Source organism: Camelus bactrianus, chromosome 30 (genome assembly GCF_048773025.1).
Source record: "Camelus bactrianus isolate YW-2024 breed Bactrian camel chromosome 30, ASM4877302v1, whole genome shotgun sequence".
NCBI classification, from domain to species: Eukaryota; Metazoa; Chordata; class Mammalia; order Artiodactyla; family Camelidae; genus Camelus; species Camelus bactrianus.
Genome location: NC_133568.1, coordinates 13,293,376 through 13,313,700, shown reverse-complemented (window position 1 = coordinate 13,313,700; position 20,325 = coordinate 13,293,376). Strand labels below are relative to the sequence as shown.

General features: G+C 38.2%; 1 protein-coding gene across 3 annotated transcripts in view; it reads right to left on the bottom strand.

Moving 5' to 3' along the window:
* The window catches only part of DCC (DCC netrin 1 receptor), a 985,342-nt gene that overhangs the window by 603,778 nt on the left and 361,239 nt on the right, over positions 1-20,325 (bottom strand). For all 3 annotated transcript variants that reach the window (XM_010961349.3, XM_045521525.2, XM_074355181.1), the window contains exon 2: positions 19,635-19,955. In XM_010961349.3, coding sequence (XP_010959651.2) covers positions 19,635-19,955 — 321 coding nt within the window. The remainder of the gene's footprint in view (positions 1-19,634; positions 19,956-20,325) is intronic.

Sequence of the window (20,325 nt, the reverse complement as noted above, 5' to 3'; positions counted from 1 at the left end):
TGCTGTTGGCTTCTGGACACTGACTCACTAGGTTTCTATGTAGAAAAAGTTTTGAGCTTCTGTGTCCACCCCCGGAGAATAGGGTCGAAAAATGAGACCACACCCACCACGTGGAAGGAGCCCAGTGGCCTTCTACGCGACAAAGTGCTTAGAGAAACTAGCAATAGCAGTTAACAGGGGATTGGGGCATATTCCTATTTATTCTGAATAAATAATACATTTTAAAATTTAATAGAACTAAAAAAAACCTATCAGTTTATTCATGTATTTTAAATATTAATTCATTTTAAGTCAATGAGGATTTTTCTATACTGCATTAAAAAAAAACAAAAAACAAACAAACAAAATAAAAGAACTATGATCTCTACCTCATGTTTGCTACAAGGTGTGCATGTAAGGTCTGTGCTCTGATGCTGGCCCACCCCAGGGCTCAGCTCTTCCCAGATGACGCTGAATAAATCAGGCCCCCTGAGGCTTGAAAGAAAAGTGGGAAGCATTTGAAAACTGCTTTCTGAAAGGGAAAACAGATTATTACTTAAAATAGAAAAGATGAAAGTCACAATTTTTCTCTGTGTTGGCTCAGTGGGAGGAGAGGCCAAGAATGGCAGCCGTCCTACCCTCCTCGGCATGACAGGAACCAGAATGATCTCTGGACCATGGGGCCGTGAAGGATGCGGAAGGAAGATAAATTTTTTTTATTATTATTGAAGTATAGTTAGTTTACAATATTGTGTCAATTTCTGGTGTACAGCATAATAGTTCAGTCACACAGATACAAACATATATTCATTTTCATATTCTTTTTCATTATAGGTTACTACAAGATATTGAATATAGTTTCCTATGCTAAACAGTATAAACTTGTTGTTCATCTATTTCATATATAGTAGTTTGAATCCCTTAATTCTTTGGGTTTAAGATCATTACAGAAAGCCTTGACTAATATATTCAGACTTGTATCTTTTCTAAATCCAACATCCTGTAACTCTCCAAATCCCTGCTCTCTGGGTTGTTCCTGTACACTGGTCACTAAAGTTTTTGCCTTGTGATTTGATTACTTGACCCCCAGATAAACAGAGAAGTGCTGGGCTCCAGTAATCAGGGGCTTAATCTTCAGCTCCCCTGTCCCGCAGTTCTGTTCACACCCCTTAATGATGATTTAAGTTCAGTGCTGCCCACAGCCCTAGTAGGGCAGTAAGACACTGGAACGCTGTGCCCACTACGAACACAGCAGGGGAGATGACACACACAGTTCCCTCTTCAATCAGGAAGTTTGTATTCTAGTGGGGTAGGCAGGTGCTAAAAAATAATAATAAAAGTATAGTCAGCAATTGTTACGAAGGACACTGAAGGCATGGTGCTGTGAGAGCAGTTAGCACTAAGACCAAAAAAAATAAACCAACAGATATCCCAGGAAAGGTGCCACCCAAAGAGAGCTCCAAAGATTGAGTAGGAAGAAGCGTGACCAGGGGGACCTGGAATAAGTGTCTCCAGGAGGTTACTCCATATTCCAAGTCTTGCTATGGGAGTGGGAGCTTAAAAAGACTACTGTGGTTGGAGCGTCCTGAGAACACTGGTGAGAATGGAGGTGGCTGTGGAGGAAGGAAAGGGAAAGAGGATAAGGGGGCAGACGGAGGAAGTCAGACTAGGTAGGGATTTCAGGTCATTAAAGACTTTGGATTTGGTCCTAAAAATGGTGGGGAAACACTGAACAACATCAAATACTTTTTAAAGACAACTTTAGCCTCTGTGTATAAAATAGATTATAAGCTAATTAACATAAACAGTTGTAGATAGAGTCAACTGATCTTTGACAAAGGTGCAAAGGGAAAATGATGGAGAAAACACTACCTTTTTAATGAATGGCACTGAAACCCAATGGATATCTACATTAAAAAAAAAAAAAAAGAATCCACACATGCCATCACAATACCCTTCACAAAAGTTAACTCAAAACAGATCATAGATTTAAACGTCAAACACAAAATTATAAAACTCCAGGAAATAAAATAGGAGACAATCTAAATGACCTGGAATATGATGATGACACAGATACAACCCCAAAGGCATGATCCATGAAAAGGAATAACTGATAAGCTGAGCTTCATTAAAGTTAAAAATTGTTCTGTGAAAGCCACTGTCAAGAGAATGAGAAAGCAGATCACAGACTGGGAGAAAAAAAATTACAAAACATTTATCTGATAAAGGAAAGGTATCCAAAATGCATAAAGAACACTTGAAACTCAACAGTAAGAAAAAGACCAACCCAGTTTAAAAAATGAGTGAAAATATCTGAACGGTCACCTCACCAAAGATGATGAACAGATGGCAAATAGCCAAGTGAAAGATGCTTGGCATCACGTCATTAGGTAACTGCAAATTAAAACGACGAGATACCACTACATACCTATTAGGCTGGCCAAAATCCAGAACACTGACAGCACCAAATGCTGATAAGGATGCCGAGCAACAGGAAACTCTCATTCATTGCTAATGGGAACGCAAAATGGTACAATCACTTCAGAAGATAGTTTGCCAGGTTGTTGCAAAACTAAATATATATTTACCATACAGTCTAGCAGTCAGATTCTTTGGTATGGAACCAAATAAACTAAAAATGTATGTCTACCCAAAAACCTGCACATGAATGTTTTTGGCAGTTTTATTCATAATAGCAAAAACTTGGAAGCAACCAAGATATCCTTTAGTATATAAATGGATAAATAACTGTGGTACCTCCAAACAAAGGAATAGCATCCAGTTACAAAGAGAAATAGCTATTAAGCCATGAAAAGACAAAGAGGAACTTCAGATGTATATTGAGTGAAAAAAGCCAATCTGAAAAGGCTACGTATTGTGTAATTCCAACTATACAACACTCTGGCTAAAGCAAAACTCAAGAGACAAAAAAAGATGAGTGGTTGCCAGAGGTTATACATTTCATTATCCATCTGTCAAAACCAATAAAAGGTGTAACACCAAGAGCTAACTCTAAGGTAAACTATGGATTTGGAGTGATAACATGTCAGTGTAGCGTCATCAATTAACAAAGGTACTGCTCTGCTGTGGGATGTTAAAAGTAGGGGTGGCTGTGTGCGTGAGGAGAAATGGGAGTAATGGGAACTCTCTGTACCTTCTGCTCGATTTTCCTGTAAACTTAAAAGTGCTCTTAAAAGTAAGTCTATTTAAACAACAAAGTCCTACTGTATAGCACAGGGAGTAATATTCAATAGCTTGTAATAACCTATAATGGAAAAGAATATGAAAAAGTATATATATATACACTTTATATATACATATAGATGTATAACTGAATCCCTTTGCTGTATACCAGAAACTAACACAACATTGTAAATCTACTATACTTCAATAAAATAAAAAGTAAGTCTGTTTAAAAGAAAAAAATACGTTTCTTAGAAACTGGACATGGCTTGTTACTAGATAAGAATGTTGTGAGTGAGAGAGAGAAAAACTACCTTGTCCAGATTTCTGTCTTAGATGACTCAGCGGATGCAGGTCCACTCAGTGCAATGGGACCAGCAGGAAGAAGGGGAAAGAGGTTGACAATGAGTTAAAGAGAAATTGAAAAGGAAGTCAGATTCCTGATTAGAATCATTCATTTCTTCATTTTTTTTCTTTTGGATTTGGAGGTCCAGGCTTCATATCTTAATATTTTTCACTGGAAGATTTACAGACATGTACAGGCATGATTCTGGCAGAATACCGCCAGAAATAGAAACAGAATGTCTTTGTACACGTTAAAAAAGGCATGATGACTTAGAGAAAAGAATACGGTTTTAGAGTCTGCAAGACCTGGATTTTAAACCAGCATTGGGCATCCATTAGTTTGCGGGCAAATTACTTAAGCCATCTGTCCCTTAGGGATATTTCCTCCTGAGGGACATTTCATAAAGGGTGGTTGTGAGGAATGTAAATATTTTTAAGAAACTGGCACACAGTTAGTCCTCACACAATGGAAACAAATGTTGGGATTAAACCCTGGGTGCATCTCACATTTTCACCTGGATTTGACAGCTGTGTAAAAATATGATGCAGTTAGGTGATTGGAATAATGCTGAACACATATCAGGAAGTGATTTCCTGGAAACGTCCTGAAACAACCTAGTGCTAAAGACTTGGCACGACACCTTTTATTGAGGGTTTTCCACTCTGGCCTAGACAGCCCATGTTTGTTCTTTGGGGAAGCCATCCCAAGTGGTCAGCCCTCAAGACATTCCAGAGCGTGACACCAAATGACAGCATGCCTTTTCCTCTTCTGTTGCTTCTTTGTTCTTTCTTCCCTCACTCTTTTCCAATTACCTTCCAAAAAAGCAACTCTTGAGGAGATTTAACTGCAGACATCCCAAAGGGTAAAAACGGTGTCTGAATTATTCACTATTGACTAAAAGCCTACTGAGAGCTAAATATGATAGAAAGGGAAAACGCACACACAGCCACAAAGAAGACTTAGCAACAAACCAACGAGATGAGAATGAACGTTGTGAAGCCTTAGGAAAAGGTCCTGACGCCATCCACAAAATAATACAAATGTTGAAATAAACAGACCGGGGACTAAGAACTCTCCAATCAATTAGAGCCTTCTCTGTAGAGATGTGGCATTGGAGACTCCTCGGGTAGCACACAGCCTAGTCTAAAATGTCGAGGGCAGTCTAATAGAGTTCTTTTTGCTTTCTATACGATGGCCTGAGTGACTAGTGTGACCGTGAGTCTTAGTAACGAAAATCGGCAGCCCTGACCTGTTTGACCATATTTGTAGCTATTTCCTCTCATTGGTGACCTACCACACGTAAGGCTTCCGCCTCCAATTTCGGAGGCACGGCAGGCCAAGCGAAAAAGTCTGAAAAGGTCACTCATTATAGACGGAGGCATGGATAAACTCATAATTTTTCAAGCATGTGAAACACATGTTCCCCAGGTAAGCCCTGGCACTCCAAATGTCAAGCCAGAGCGAATTCTTAAAGCTGAGCTATAAAGCTCTGAAAATAGAGTTTATAATGAAAATGTTGACATGCTCTTGGAGCCACGGTAGTATAGAAAATTTAATATGTCACCTTGTTTTACAAGATTTTACTGGCACAGAAGAAAATTAAAACATTTAACATCTTTCGCTTTGCCAAACTGCTTTCCTCCTCCAAAGAGTGGCGCCATTTGTGGTGCTATTTCATTTATAAACATCCTTTTTATTGTCACCAGGCTGAAGGCACACATTCTCAGCTTTGCACTCACATTTCCTTTCCAAAGCACGGAAATGCTTATTGGGGCAGCATTATCTTGTAATCTCATTCACATTTTCCGAAGGTGTATTAAGTTGTGAGACTTCTGATGGAGAAAGGGCTGAAATTATTTACATGGCTACAAAGGCAACATAAATAACACTGATCATTTAAATATTTTCTGTGAGCCTTTCAAGAAGACTTTTTAAAAAAAAAGAATCATTTGTACTGTACACAAATTTTCATAAAGACAGCTTAGTATTGAAGGAAACAAATTTGAACCCTCTGGCAAAATAGGATGATGACTTGCATTTCTGAACGCAAGCAGACAAGAAACATAAAATGGGGGATAACTTTCTAAGTCAGCTCCAAATAATCAAGATTTGTATGAAATCATAGCTGTTAATCCAAGTCACATAATTAGCATGGCTCTCTTAACCCAAGTCATATTTTATGTCTTTAATGATCATTTCCTTTCATGAAAGGTTAAAAGTCGACGAGAGTAACCATTGTGAAGTTCATATGCCCTTCCAGAAGGAAAAGGAAGGGTCCCAAGGTTTGCTGGTCCAGAGAAACCTCTTCAAAGCCATGACAAACTTTACTTCAGATTTTCACTAAGTGAGAATTAAGAGATGTGTTTCGAGATCATCAAAGAATAAAATCAAAACCATGAATATCATCCAAGTACTTTCCAGGGCAGTCATTATTTTACTACAGGAAGAAATACTGATGCCAAAGTATTGGTACTAAGAGCTTGAAACAGGCACATATAACCTTCCACGTGTGCACAGAGCCCATCTGGACGTGGGAAAACAAGACTCAGGATGGAAAACAGGTCGGACGGTCACAGAACGTGCAGACAAGTGTCCCATATAGGAAAAGAGGGCTCCTTCATAGGGTTTCTCTCTTCCCATTTGCTTCAGGGTATTTAGGGAATCTTCAAGAGTACCCCCATTCTCTATTTTGCATAGAACTTCATTTATTAAGCCCTTGCTAAGTCCCCAGCCCTCTGCTAATAAGCATTTCTTGATTATCTTCCCAAGAACCTTATAAGGTAGGCCCATTTTAGAGGTGGGAAACTAGGCCCACAACATTTCCACAGATTGCCCAAGTTTACAGAACCAGTGAATGTTTAGTGATAGGATCCAAACTCCTGTCTGGGTGGCTCTGAAGCCCATGCATGTAACTACCACGCAACACCATATAACTAACTAGGTTCTGAAGAGTCTGTTCATGTAGGGAAGTTGAGAAGATGTGACATGATCTGTCTTCATGAAGTCATTGGCCAGTGTAGGAGTTGTGCGTGTGTGTGAGTGTGTGTGCGTGTGTGTTAAAAGAACATGGTATGGCATGTCCCATGCTATGATGGGGGAAGCACATGGAGGATGGAGCCTTTCCCAGCAATAATCTGGGGGAACAGCATTCTAGGCTGAGGGAATAGCTTGTGAATACAAAACCAGAGGCCAGAATAAAGTGGCCAAAATTGAGGGGGGAAAGACATTGTACCCAAATCTCTGAGAGTTAAGGGGAGAGGACGATGGGGATGAGGGTCCAGTGAAAGGAGGTGTACACCATAAATACAGTTTAGAGAGGTGAGCAATAATATATTGCTGTGGGTGAAAAGTCCAGATCCAGACAAAATAAGATTAAAAAAAAAGAACTGATGGATTTTTATCAGAACCTATGAAAATTGAAGAATAATTTAAAGGACCGTTGAGAGATGGTTTGGCCAGTGAGAAGTGGAGAAGACTCAAGGTTTATAATACAGCTTGAAGACATAATGAGAGGTGAGATAAAAGACAAAAAGAAATTGAATAGTTATGTGTGAGAAGGCACAAATATTGGTACAGAAGGTGACAAGGATGTGAAGTAACAAAAGATGCCTTCTCACTAGCTTTATACAAGGACTATTCTACTGACGCACCGTTAGAAAAGCAGACATTTTGAATAATTTTTTCCGAAGGCAAAGGTAAACTTGTTTCTTTATAACCATGTCCTCCATACTTCAGCTTCCAGGTCAAGATTCCTAAAGATGGACTGTATGAATCCAGTTTTGTAAAAAAAATAAAATAAAATAAAGTGCAAGAATGAGCGTAATGGATGAGAAAGGAAAACATAAAGAATAAAGTATGCGAAGCCATGAGCCCCAGAATATGCATGCTTAGGAAACTGTTGTAAAACCTGAAGGGAAGAGTGTGAGCAGGATGATAGATTGGGCTAGAGGTGAAGGCAAGGGCCAGACTCTGAAGGGTCTTTAGGCCACAGGAAAGAGTTCCCATTCTTCTATGGTGTGCTGATATGACCTAATCCCATTGTGACAGTATTTTGGTTCAGACCTAAAAGTAGCCTCAATCCCAAGTCATGAGGACACACCCACTAGAAGACTCATTTCACACAAAGCAGGATAGACACCTGTCAACACAGGGGAATCCTCTGACTCAGATGAGATGTATTCTTCTAGGTTGCTGTTTATATAAGACTCTCTATTTCTTTCTTAAGGGAGGAAAACAGTTGTGGCCGTTAATTAACAGTGTCAAGTCCTCACTTCTCATTGGAGCAAGCAATAGACCTGAGTGATATTTACGAGTTAAGGAGAAGCCAGTTCCATTTGCTCAGTCAGTGGCAGTAAAACAAATGCTGACCTCTGATGTTTAGGTCCAGGCTAACAAACTGTTCTTCAATCTAGCAGCATCTATTAAAATATTGGCACTCTTCTACTCAGCGCTTACATTACTAGATGTACGTCTTAGAGAACTGGTCAAAAATATACGCAAAAGAGTATCCACTAGCTACAAGACTATATATAAAAGCACTATTAACAAAAGTGAAAAAAACAGAAACAAACCAAATCTCTATCAACAGACAAATGGTAAACCAAAAATACTAAGGAGAATTAAAAACATATGAGGCCGACCTGTAAGAACAAATATAGAAAAATGTTAAGCTGTATCATTAAGTGAAAGAACAAGTGACAGAATATATATAAGATAATCAGACACTCTCATTTATGTTAAAAACTAACAAAGGAGACAGACAGTAGGTTGGTGGTTGCCAGGGCCTGGGGAGCAGGGTTTGGGAATGATAAAAATGTTCCAAGGTTCGAAAGTGGTGATGGTTGCACAACTTTACAAATATACTAATAATGAGTGAATTATTTACTTTCAAAAGATGATTTTAATATGTGAACTATTTATTAGTAAAAACAAACAAAAAAACCTCCAGATCTATGCAATCTGTATGTATTTGGGGTGAGGAGGGTTAACGGGGACATTTACTTTATCTGCACCTACATCTTCCAAACCTAGGCCCCTCCTTGGCTGAGACTCAACTGGAAATAATTTTAGAGAAATACCCACAATGTTTGCTCATAAAGTACCCAATGCCCTGGAGGACCCAAAGGATGCCCCTGGAAACAGTGCTTAGATCAAAAAAATACTAATTATTTTTTATATCATGTTCAGCCTCTGGAAATGAATTCTTTTTGCAAGAGGGACCACAAAAATCCAATCCAATAAAATCAACCAGCACTGAAACTTAATGTTGAGGCTTTATTAATCTTTAAAATACTTTCTTAAATAGACTGCTAGTTGGCAAAATGTTCCAGATAAAAAAATCTCAGCAAATGAAACCTTGTGAACAGAACTTTTAAGGGTGGTAAAGCTTCAGAGTTACCAAATGGGTGATTTCTTTTGTTCATAAAATACAATTTTTAGCAATGTGCATAACGGAACAATAAAAGTAGAGGGACTGCAAATCAAACAGATTTTATAACTGTGCTGTTCATCAAGAGATTGAAGACTGTTTAAAAAAAAAAAAAACAGACTAAAAATGGAGTCACTTGTGCTAAGCCACACGCACTTAATCAGTCGGTCTGAATTACTTTGATCAGCACTAGTAAGATAATCTGCCTGACAGACCCCACCTTCCTCCAGAGGAAGAGGACCTGGCCTGGAACAGTCCACTCTTTGCTAGAAACTTCCTTTTTCCATCCCTTCTGCCTATGAAGACTTATTTTTTTTCAGCTCCTTCAAGTTCCTTTCTACTATCTGCGGGATGGAATGCTGCTCAATTCATGAATCTTTTAATAAAACCAATTAGATCTTTAAATTTACTCAGATGAATTTTATTTTTTAACACGACATAGAGGTTTAAATAAGAAGAGTCATCTGAATGGAAGAGTGTATGTGAATGCTCTGTATTTACATCTAAATATTTCTGGGTAACCCCAGGTTAGAATACAGAGTGTAAATTCAACAGTTTAAAAATCATAATGGGAAATAAATAGATAATGGAATACAGGTTCTCTTATGCACACACACCTCCACCTGTACCAATATCTATCAAATCATTTATGTGCAATTACTCTAACCTAAGCTCACCAGATTCCAAGTTAGGCATACTACCCTGGGACTTCACCACCCTCTAGAAATTAGAGTCACTTTTTCAATTTCCTAGACCAAATCCCAACATGTGTGTATGAGGGTGATTTCCCACATCACCAACAATTCTCTGGATACTAACAAGTGTCCTTACAATTCAACTCAATTCTGATGCCTATCTACCTGGAGATGGCATCAGACTCCACAAATTCAGAATTCCATCCTACAAGACTGTCTCCCTAGTCCCCACTTCAGATGCCAGTCATGAGCCCAGGTTGTTACTCATGCTTCCAACCCACTGACTATACACCAGAGGTTCCTATGACCTTCTCTTTGGCTTCAGTTAATCTAATGATCAGTTCATAGGACTCAGAGAAATATTTTGCTTACTCGATCATTGGTTTGTTACAAAAGGATACAACTCAGAAACAGCCAGATAGAAGAGATGCAGATGGCAACGCACAGGTAAAAGGGATCTGTCATTTCCTCAACTCCAGGTGCCCCACTCTCCCGGCACCTCCACCCGTTCACCAACCTGGAATCCCTCAGAACTCTCACTTTTTGGATTTTTATGAAGACATCATTACATAGGCATGACTGATTAAATCATCGGCCATTAGAGATCGATTCAATCTCCTGACCCTGTCTGCCCCCAGAGGTCAGGATGGTAAGACTGAAAGTTCTAACCCTCTCATCACACACAGGGTTGGTTCCCTGGCAACCAGTCTCCAAACTTAGATATGGTTCAAAGGTCACCTCATTTACATAACAAATAACACCTTTATCACTCTCATCACTTAGGAAATTCAGAGGGTTGGAGGAAATCTGTGCCAGTAATGGGGCGAATAATAAATTAAAATGTCTTATAGAACACAGAATCACAGCCCCGCAGCTCTACATGGCCCAGTTAGAGCAGGGGCCTCCATACCTGAGTGGCATTTAGGGACAAGTCCCAGTTAAGGACCTGTGATGGATTTTGTGCTGCTTCTTGCAAAAAAAGGGCTGCTTCTCAGATGCTTTGGGAAGTTTTCCAACATGCCTTTCCATTTAGAACACTCTGACCTGTGGGACTGAGGCAATAGGTTTTGTCTTTTAATAGAAAGCCTCCAAAGAACTTGCAGCTATAGCACTGAGAGTAGCAACTTTGAAAATAATGTATCATCATATCATATCATATCATATCATATCATATCATATCATATCATATCATATCATATCAGCATGGATGTGTATATATGATTTACTGTGGTTATTTATTTGCTATGAAAAATATTTATCATTGTTTTATGCTAAACTCATAATTCAAGATCCAAAACAAGCTGTTTGCTATATCAAGAATGTGTGGCTGCTTCTTACATTCTAATGGCTGCCTAGTCACTAGGAATCAGCTCTTACTGATTTATTCTAATTCTCATCTCTAATGGAGAACAGACATACTTAACAATCACGGGAGAAATGACCAGTGGGACTGCTTATTATAGAATATATAGACTTGACTTACAAGACTATTAAAAAACAATTAAATTCTTAAAGGGAAGTGCATAAGCATTTTCACTGATGGTATTCAGTACTCTCATCTCTTTATTTTGATCTTGACAGGAAAAGTTTAAGATGATTTGGGAAGACATGGAAGCAACCTAAATGTCCATTGACAGATGACTAGATAAAGAACTTGTGATATATATATACAATGGAATACTACTCAGTGATAAAAAAAGAATAAAATAATGCCATTTGCAGCAACATGGGTGGAACTGGAGATCATCATTCTAAATGAAGGAAGCCAGAAGAGGAAAGAAAAATACCATATGATAACACTTATATGTGGAATCTAAAAAGAAAAAAAAGAAGAAGAAGAAGACAAATGAACTTAAATATAAAACAAAAACAGACTCATAGATACAGAATAAAAACTTGTGGTTGCTGGGAGGAGGGAGGTGGGAAGGGACAGACTGGGAGTTCGAAATTTGTAGATACTGACAGGTATATATAGAATAGATTAACAAGTTTATACTGTATAGCACAGGGAAATATATACAAGATCTTGTGGTAGCTCATGGTGAAAAAGAATATGAAAATGAATATATGTATATTCATATATGACTGAAAAACTGCTCTACACCAGAAATTGACACATTATAAACTGACTATAACTCAATAATTAATTAATTAAAAAAATTTTTAAAGACGATTTGGGAAATATCCACTGAGATTTTCTATGACTTCTAACTTAGTTTCTAGAACATTTCCTAAATTTGAATGTTTCTGTACTTTGCCAAAAAACTCACATCTAATGTAAATATCTTAATTCACAGGTCTTTACATAAAACTAAATTTAAATAGTACACTTGAGCATGGACATAAAAAATATAATAGGAAAAAATCAATACTAGTGATAGGTTCGTAAAAGTAAAATTGCTTTATTAAATTTATTATCAGTCATAATTTCATGAGAGATTTATAGTTATGCCACCTGATCTGATCCATCTACTTCCTCGAATTTGTCTGTTAGCCTGAACTTTATCAAAAAAAAAAAAAAAAAAAAAAAAAAAAAGCTCTTGTACTTCAACAGGGTCTTCTAGAATTCAAGAGTTTGGGTTACTACCACCGTCCTATTTTACTGTAGAACTATTTTAAATATTACTTGCTCATTTTCATTACAGTACCAGCAAAAATCACTGTAGCTAGCTTAAGGGTTGCATAAAAAGCCAGGGCTCTTAACATAATGATTTTTAGAATGAATAATTAGCTATTTCCATTGTCATATGAATTAGAATTCATAACAAAGAAAAGGAAATGAAAGGTTGGAAGACCTTTTTAAAGTTATTTTGTTGATGTTTCTACTATAAAAAGCCCTGTCAAGTTCTCTTTTGTAATTTTTATAATGTAGAAGATGTCTCTCCATTCTGCATATTTTTCGGGAATATATTTCTATTTTAATTTTATTGCAGAGTTAATTGACTTAGGAAGGAGGCAACTAAAAGCCTACTCTTTAAAATGCAATTATTTAAGTTGAGGGTGTGGGAGTACGCGGGTAAGTAGGTGTTGGGGCAATACTGGTGATTATCCCAGTTTTATTTGGCAATAAAACTAAAAGAAAATGATAACATTAGCACACATACAACTATGTCTAACACCACATTTCTTCCTTATACTGTCTTTCTCTCTCATGTTTAAACCACAAAACAATAGAAACATTTAGCTAAATGGCGATAATTGAGACCATTAAGAATTATGGAGTCAGAACAATTTATTTTCCCAACGTACCATTTGAAAATAAGCAATATCTCTATCAGTTTAAAATTAAAAGCTTTGCTCTGTAACTGAACCTTCCACAATGTAGAATTTTGAGCGTATTCAAGGGCACTGGGATACATTTTCCAAACTGCTTCACTGGATGAACTTGACCTTCTAGGCAAGATTCTTATATTGGTTCCCATACAGAGAAGGAACATGAGCACTTTTCTTGCTGTTTCCTTTCTATAACATTTGAGCAGCCTGAGGCAATGTAGTTTATTCTCTCTTCTCTTTAAGACACACTCCTTTTTCTGTTTCCTTTTAAGTAAAAATGTAAAGGTCAGGTTATCATTTCACAAAATACACCATTCTGCTGAGGTAATTCTCACTTCTCTCACCATAATATGCTTTCCCTAATTATTTCATAACTCATTTAAATGGGAGGCATTCTGGAAGAGAATTCATTGAAACAACTCCTCAAGTAACTATTTTTTTTAACTCAGGGGAATTTTAATTATAACGCCTGTGTTATTTAAAAGCAGAGTGCTACAATTTGCATCTTGAAACATTTATTGTAATAAGGGAGTAAAAAACTATGCTCCTGTGAATGAAATAACAACTCAAGTAAATGCAATTTAGTTGGCCTTTTATTTTCTTGATTTTCAAGAAACAGGGGGAAAAATGCAAATTTGACCTGAATTATAAAACCATTTAAAAGGATAAAAGATAACCAAAATCTTGCCCCTAGAATGACTTTAAGCCTATTTTACAAATCCCATGTTCTCTGTATTTCAGGAGAAATCTACAATGTGTCATTATTTAATGTATGGCTGTAATAGTAAAATCTTCTCATCTTAGAAGAAAATATCCAAATCACAGTGTTTTCCCCTGTTGGGGAGGAAGAAAACTTTTCTTTTACCTTTGGTGTAAGAATTAAATTGACATAAGACAAACAGGAGAATATCACAATTAATTTTGTACATATGGGAATCCCACATACACGAGAGTGTTGTAAGAGACCTCACATATATGAGAGGGTCAAAGACAGAAAAGCAAAACGAGGTTTATAGTCTATCCTGACCTAAGGAATGAGAGTGAAGTCTGGGGCCTCCAAGGACAGAGGGTCATTCACAGGACAAAACGAAGCACCGACACTTGGTAATTAGATGTTCGTCCCGCCATTTACGTGGAGCCACTTAGATAAAATGTATCTCTGCTAATAACTCTTTTGCTGGGGGAAATCCCCAATTTAAACTCTTCTAGGTTGTTAAGGGATGGACAGTAGTTTCTTTTGAGACCAAAAGATCTCCACTGCTTTTGGCTCAAAATTGTCCACGTACCAAAGTAGCACATCTTGGGGAGGCCTGTTCTGAACACCTACACCTACAAGAAATCGATATTTTCAAGGGAATAAATGGGTAAACAAAATATATTATTATTTTCCCCTTAGTTTATATTTTGGGGAATTTCATTGTTTAAAAATAAATGACTGGGGGGAAGGCCGAGCCCAGTGATAGAGTGCCTGCTTAGCATTCATGAGGTCCTGGGTTCAATTTCCAGTACTTTCATTAAAAAAAAAAAAAAAAGACTGAGCTAGTGGGCTCCTCACAGTACCCTTAAACCTAGTCCTCAGACTGAGAAGCAAAATAATAAGGGAATAAGTGTGTGTCAGAGTCAGACAATCTGAGTTCTAGCCTCAGCCTATAAAAAGTCATGACCCCTTTTCACTTTGTTCTTGGTCAATTCAGGCATCTAGATCACAAAGCTTTTCTGAACTTTATGAGATAATGAAGGAGAACTAATAAAATGGCCGCACTTAGGCTAACAGATTGCTTATTCTTATGCTTGCCCTTAAAACAGTCAACTAACCTGACTGACCAGTTGCTACTTACAGTTTCCAGGCCCGTTGTTAAGACTAAAGCTATTAATTTTACTGTTTCTGCTTTATTCCAGTAATCGAAAGTAATAATCATGCTTGGTCTCTGAGTTGTTCTCCTGGGAGAAGGTCCTGGGACTGTAACCTTACAAAGTAGCCTGAATTACCAAGCAGACTATGCCTTGGGCACTTATAAGATGGAGAGATGCAAACAGTGACAACCACCAGCCTCTACAGACTTGGTCACCTGGAGACACCGTGACACCACTCTGAGTCTGATGAGAAGAAAATCATTCTGTTGCTTGTTACCGATGCTTTACTGTTGAGCTGTGGCTGTATAATCCCCCTGCCCCAACCCCAAGGTGGGCTCACAGTTTTGAAGGCACCAGCCTGCTGTGAGTCCCCTTTGCCCCGCAAAGCAATAAAGCTGCCTCTCTTCTTCTAAGCTCTAACAGCCTGATTCTGAGTTTCATTTTGGCTCATCAGGGACGGGGGCCGATCTTTCAGCAACAATAATGCATATGAATACACAGTACAAAGAATGAAGTATTATTTTAAAAAAAAGCCAGTTAATCGTTTCCATATTCAAGATAGAAAGGTTTAAAAATTGACAAAAAAGGAGCTGGCTGGACACAAATGCTCTAAAATGCATCCTGCAGTCAGGGTCCTTCACGTGAGGGAGGAGAGACTGGTCCCCTCGCAGCCCCGAGAGTGTGAATACAAGCAGAGGAAGCACTTGCTTCTCAGAGCCCTGCAGAGGAAGTAGTTGGGGATGGTCGAGTAGTTGTGTGGGTAGGTGAGTGTGTTGATGGAGGGGAGCAGTGGGATGTTATCAGAGAAAATGAGTAAGATGACTTTTTCATGATTATTCAGAGAATCTCTTTAGTGATCTGGTTTTCTTACACATTGGCATTATTATTATTATTACTACTATCATCATCATCATCATCATCATCATCATCATCATCATCATCACCTTCTTGGAGGAGAAGGGGTTACGTTAAACTCCCAGTCTAGATCCACTAACTCCTGTGAACCTGGCTTAGGTGAATCGTTTTCGGTTGGAAGGGAAGTCAGGAGGCTTAGTTGAGAAGACTTTTCAGCATCTTTTTCCGAAATGACAGCAGCTATTGCTCGATCTAGAACTCCTAGTCTGGCCAGTACAAATTATATTAGCTCCATTGACATGACAGTAGATCAACTTGTGAAAAATGAATTTTGTAGTCAAACCAATTTTGTCACTTCTTGTCAAAAATATGCATAGATTCAACTTTTGAAAATGCAATTCAGGCTTGCCAGTTTGTACTCATGGATTGCAAAGGCAGTTATCTGATCCAAGATGACAATATTTATGGCTCAGGATTTGCAGCCTACACTTCTCTCCTCCCCCCTGAAAATGTCCTGCACCATCACATGGGAATACTGAACACTGTCATTTCCTAATAGTAATAATTATAATAACACAATAATAACCATTATTAAGCCTGTTTATACTGCTGCTGCTACTGATTAAGTATGTACTCTGCACTGTGGGCTTCAGATCCTAGATGTGATTTAAAAGCCACCATAGCCTTAGAAGGTAGGTTATCATTATGCCTGTTTTACAGAAAAGCATTGACAGGCTCAGATAGCTGGTGACATCTGGGGTAGGAAAGATGTGCTTGGCCAGATGCAAGCTCATCTTGATGTTATGGGTTATGGAAGAAATAAGGAATTGATACACGATTTTTTTTTCAAGTAGCATATGGGATATTCCAGCACAGTGCATCTTCTAATTTTAAGAGTTATTTGCAGATTATTGAGATATAAATTAAATTAGTCCAACTCTGTCCATCAAGAGGAGGGACACACATAGATAAATTAAACTAATTGCATCAAGTTCAATAACGAAGAAGGAGTAGAGGAAAAAAGAGAAGGAAGAAGATGACACTGGCTGGAAACTCTTGGCATAAAGCCCCACATCTTCACTGATAAAACAAATGCCTACATGAAAAACTACCAAATACACTGGATGCTCTTCTAGGGACGAAGCAGAGAGGGCGGTAGGAGAAGCTATGTAAACAAGCCAGACAGAGGCCCCGGCTGGGCTCTGTCCTCAACCTTGAGGTCCTAAGTAAAGGTATACACGGCAGAGAAAAATCGCACCATTTCTGATTAGCACTAATGGGATACAAGTACAATTCAACCAGCACAAGCCAAGCTGCTTTCAAATAGAGATTTAATGGCCCAGGCAGTCTTTACTGACAGAACTCACAATTCCCAGAAATACCGACAGTCAGTAGCCAGTTACACTGAGACTTTGAACAAGATGTTGAATGGGCTGGTGGCCCTTCATTTCTCTCTCCTAGTCTCCCTCCCTCTTCAGCTAACTGTGCACACAGGGTTCAAAGAGCTCTTGAGAAGTTCCCAGGAAATAGAAAGAATGGTGCATCACAAGATCACTGCATAAAATGAGTTGATTAAAGACAGATTTCATTTGCTGCATTTCTTTTTATCAAAAGACACTTTGAGAAAACAAAAATGGAAGAGAAGCATTGTATTAAAAGGGCTCTACACAGCACCTGAGGGTACAGAACAGTTTCTTTCTTTTTCATTCAAAGCAAAGCTGCCTGTTACCTTTTAGTAGTGACTGGTTTATTGACTGTTAATGCTTTAAAAATGAGATTAAATCAGGCCCATGGTCTTTATTACAGGGAAGATATATGCCCCTGTGCATTCCAGCAGTTTGGCAATCTTAACCTCAGCAGACATAACATTGATGTATGCTGTGTTGCCAAACAGCACCGGGAAGTGTTTAAAACGCGGCGAACAGCCTTATTGCCTTGAAATGATACAATCTAATATTAGATTGTAACTCAGTGACTGAATCTGCCAGACCATCCTTGCACAGAATACGAAAGTCAAAAGTCGAAGCCACTTTATTTTAATATCTCACATGGAAAGGATGGCTCCTCATCTCCCTATTGAAACAGAACATGTTAAAGAGAATCTGGATGAGAGGAAACTGAAACCACAATTTATCAGGATGTTTTCACTAATAGCGCATACGTGTGTGCCTTTTGGAATGGAGCATCAAAACGCCAGCCCAATGCATTCAAATCGGCAGAGCTACCTTGTATTGTGGGCAACTGACAGATGGGATCCAAGAGTCCAGAAATTCTCCAATGAGGGAAAATCAAATGGTACCCTTTCTGCCTCAGATGGGGCACTCCAGGAAAGCAGATTTTACCTTAATCCTCAGCGCTCACTCCACTTGTTCTTTTTAATCAGCCGTGATGAGCACAGACCTTTAGCCCTCTCTGCACTCTACGTTCATCAGCTAAACTTCAGACCCTCCTCACTCACAGATCCAGGTGGCTGACAGCCTTGGTTTTCATGATCAGGATGCCACCTCATGGATCTCCTGAGTAAAAGGGATGCTTTGCATCCATGCTTCAGTGTGGCATTGCTAAAGCAGGTGGAGGGCATCACTAGGTAGGTTGACCAAACATTCTAGTTTTACCTGGTCTGAAGGGTTCTCAGGACACACTACTTTCAAGTGCAAAAGTCAGTTCAGTTCAGTTCAGGTTAAACCAAGATGGTTGACCACTGTATCACCAGGTGAAGATCCTGCCCACCAGGACATCTCTGCTCAGGGATAATCTGGTTTACCTGAATTTGAAAGAGAGTCCTTAGTGGGGAAAAGAAGCCATTAAAGAGTGGCATGAAGCTGGGTATGGACTCTTTGCTTATCTATGAGATCTAATGTTTTTATACCATCACTTGACAAAATCAGCATTTTCAGATTTCAGCTCTATCATATATTCATTAGAAGAGTCCATGGGGGAGTGGCGGTTTATCCTGACTGTCCTATGTTATGTATATTATTGTTGAAAATGAGTCCTCATTCTCATCTGTCCTCCTGGATACAGACTGGGAAAGGAAACCCATAAAAAATGACTAAATTATGGTCTATTTGTTCAAATGAATAGAACTAAAGATTAAGTTGAAAGGAGCTCTTCAAACCTGTTTACCTATTTGAAGACCTACATTTGTTTCAGGTTGGATTCATCTGCCTTGTTTTGTAACCAGTATCAAAATTTAAACAAAACAAACATCAAAGTCCAAATTTAAGCTGAATCATTATAGAAATGAGTATAAAGTTGATTCTTCTCCCTATAAGTCTAATAGTTCCAAAGAAATAATTATAAGCCGCCCTCTAACCAAAATAATTGGGGCAAAAAAGAGCAATATTCAAGGATTCCAGAACATTCATACTGCTTCTTTCAGGCTTCAAAACATCCAGATGAAAAGTAAACAGTTTTCATCCTATTATTCAGTTATTGAGTCAACACATTACCAAACATAAAGATATTTGAGAGCACTAAGAAAATTTTTATTTTTCATTTAGATGTATATGTTGTAAGATAAGCCATTACAATTAAAATAAAATTCAGTGCTCTAAAAGTAAAAAGGAAACAAACAAACAAACAAAAAACCAAACACATGCTGCGAATTTTCATTAAGGGCTGTAAAATGAAATTAATTAGGAAATTATTTTTCTAATATTTTTCAATTAATGAAAACTCCTCCCTTAAACATAAGTAGTGGATTAACTTGAACCAAACTTTATGAGGTTTTCCAGAAGAAACTGGAAAAGGATCTCAACAGCTAACATAACATTATGAGATTTTCCAAAACAATGTTATGTTAGTTGTTGAGATCCTTTTACTGTTTTCCAAGCTAATTTAGAGAAAAAATCAAATCAAGACCATGAGGAAATAAACAAACATGTTTTTACGTTTTTCTTTTTTCTTAAAATATATACTTTGTTTCTGCAAATTTTAGTTTCTTATCTCAAAAAGAAAAAAAAAAAAGGAGTCAAAAGAAGAGACAGAGAAGAAAGAGGAGAAGAAAAAATCCACTTACCTGCCACTGCAACTTTTGCTGTCCGGCTAATAATTGACCCAGAATCTCCTAAAGATGCCTCACATTGGTAAAGTCCTTCATCTGGCTTGTGGTGCCTGGAGTGAAGTATGTTCTGTATCAACAGAGACCCATTGGGAAGTTGCTGCTTCCTTTCATCCATTCCCAAGGCGAGGTGGATGCCATCCTTCTTCCACTTTATAACTGGGACTCCTCGGTCGGACTCTGCAGAGCAGTTCAGGAGGACACTGCCTCCCCGCATGGTGACGGCATCAGAAGGTTCTGACAGGAAGCGCAGTGACGTGAAGGACTTAATCTGGAAACCTGGAAGGTGAAAGCACAGGGGAAGATGTTCACTCATTCAAGTAGGTCTCAGCGTAAATCCCTTGCCTTTTCTTCACAAAACTTTTTTCAAAAAAGCCAGGGCTTTGAAAACTGTCCAAGAGTAAATGAAACTCAAAATCAAGGATGTTGTGTTAAAGAATGAAAAAGTGTCTAATTGAAGTAATCACGATTAATGAAACTATTGGCCCCAAAAGTGATAATATAAAAAATTAAGAACTCATACAAATCTAGGCCTGGCCAGCATCACATATCAATCAGTACTGGAAATTTAGACAGAACAGATTAATATTTTCCAAATGAAACTAGATATTTTAAAGGAGCTGTAGTAGTGGGGTAGCTAAGATGTGGG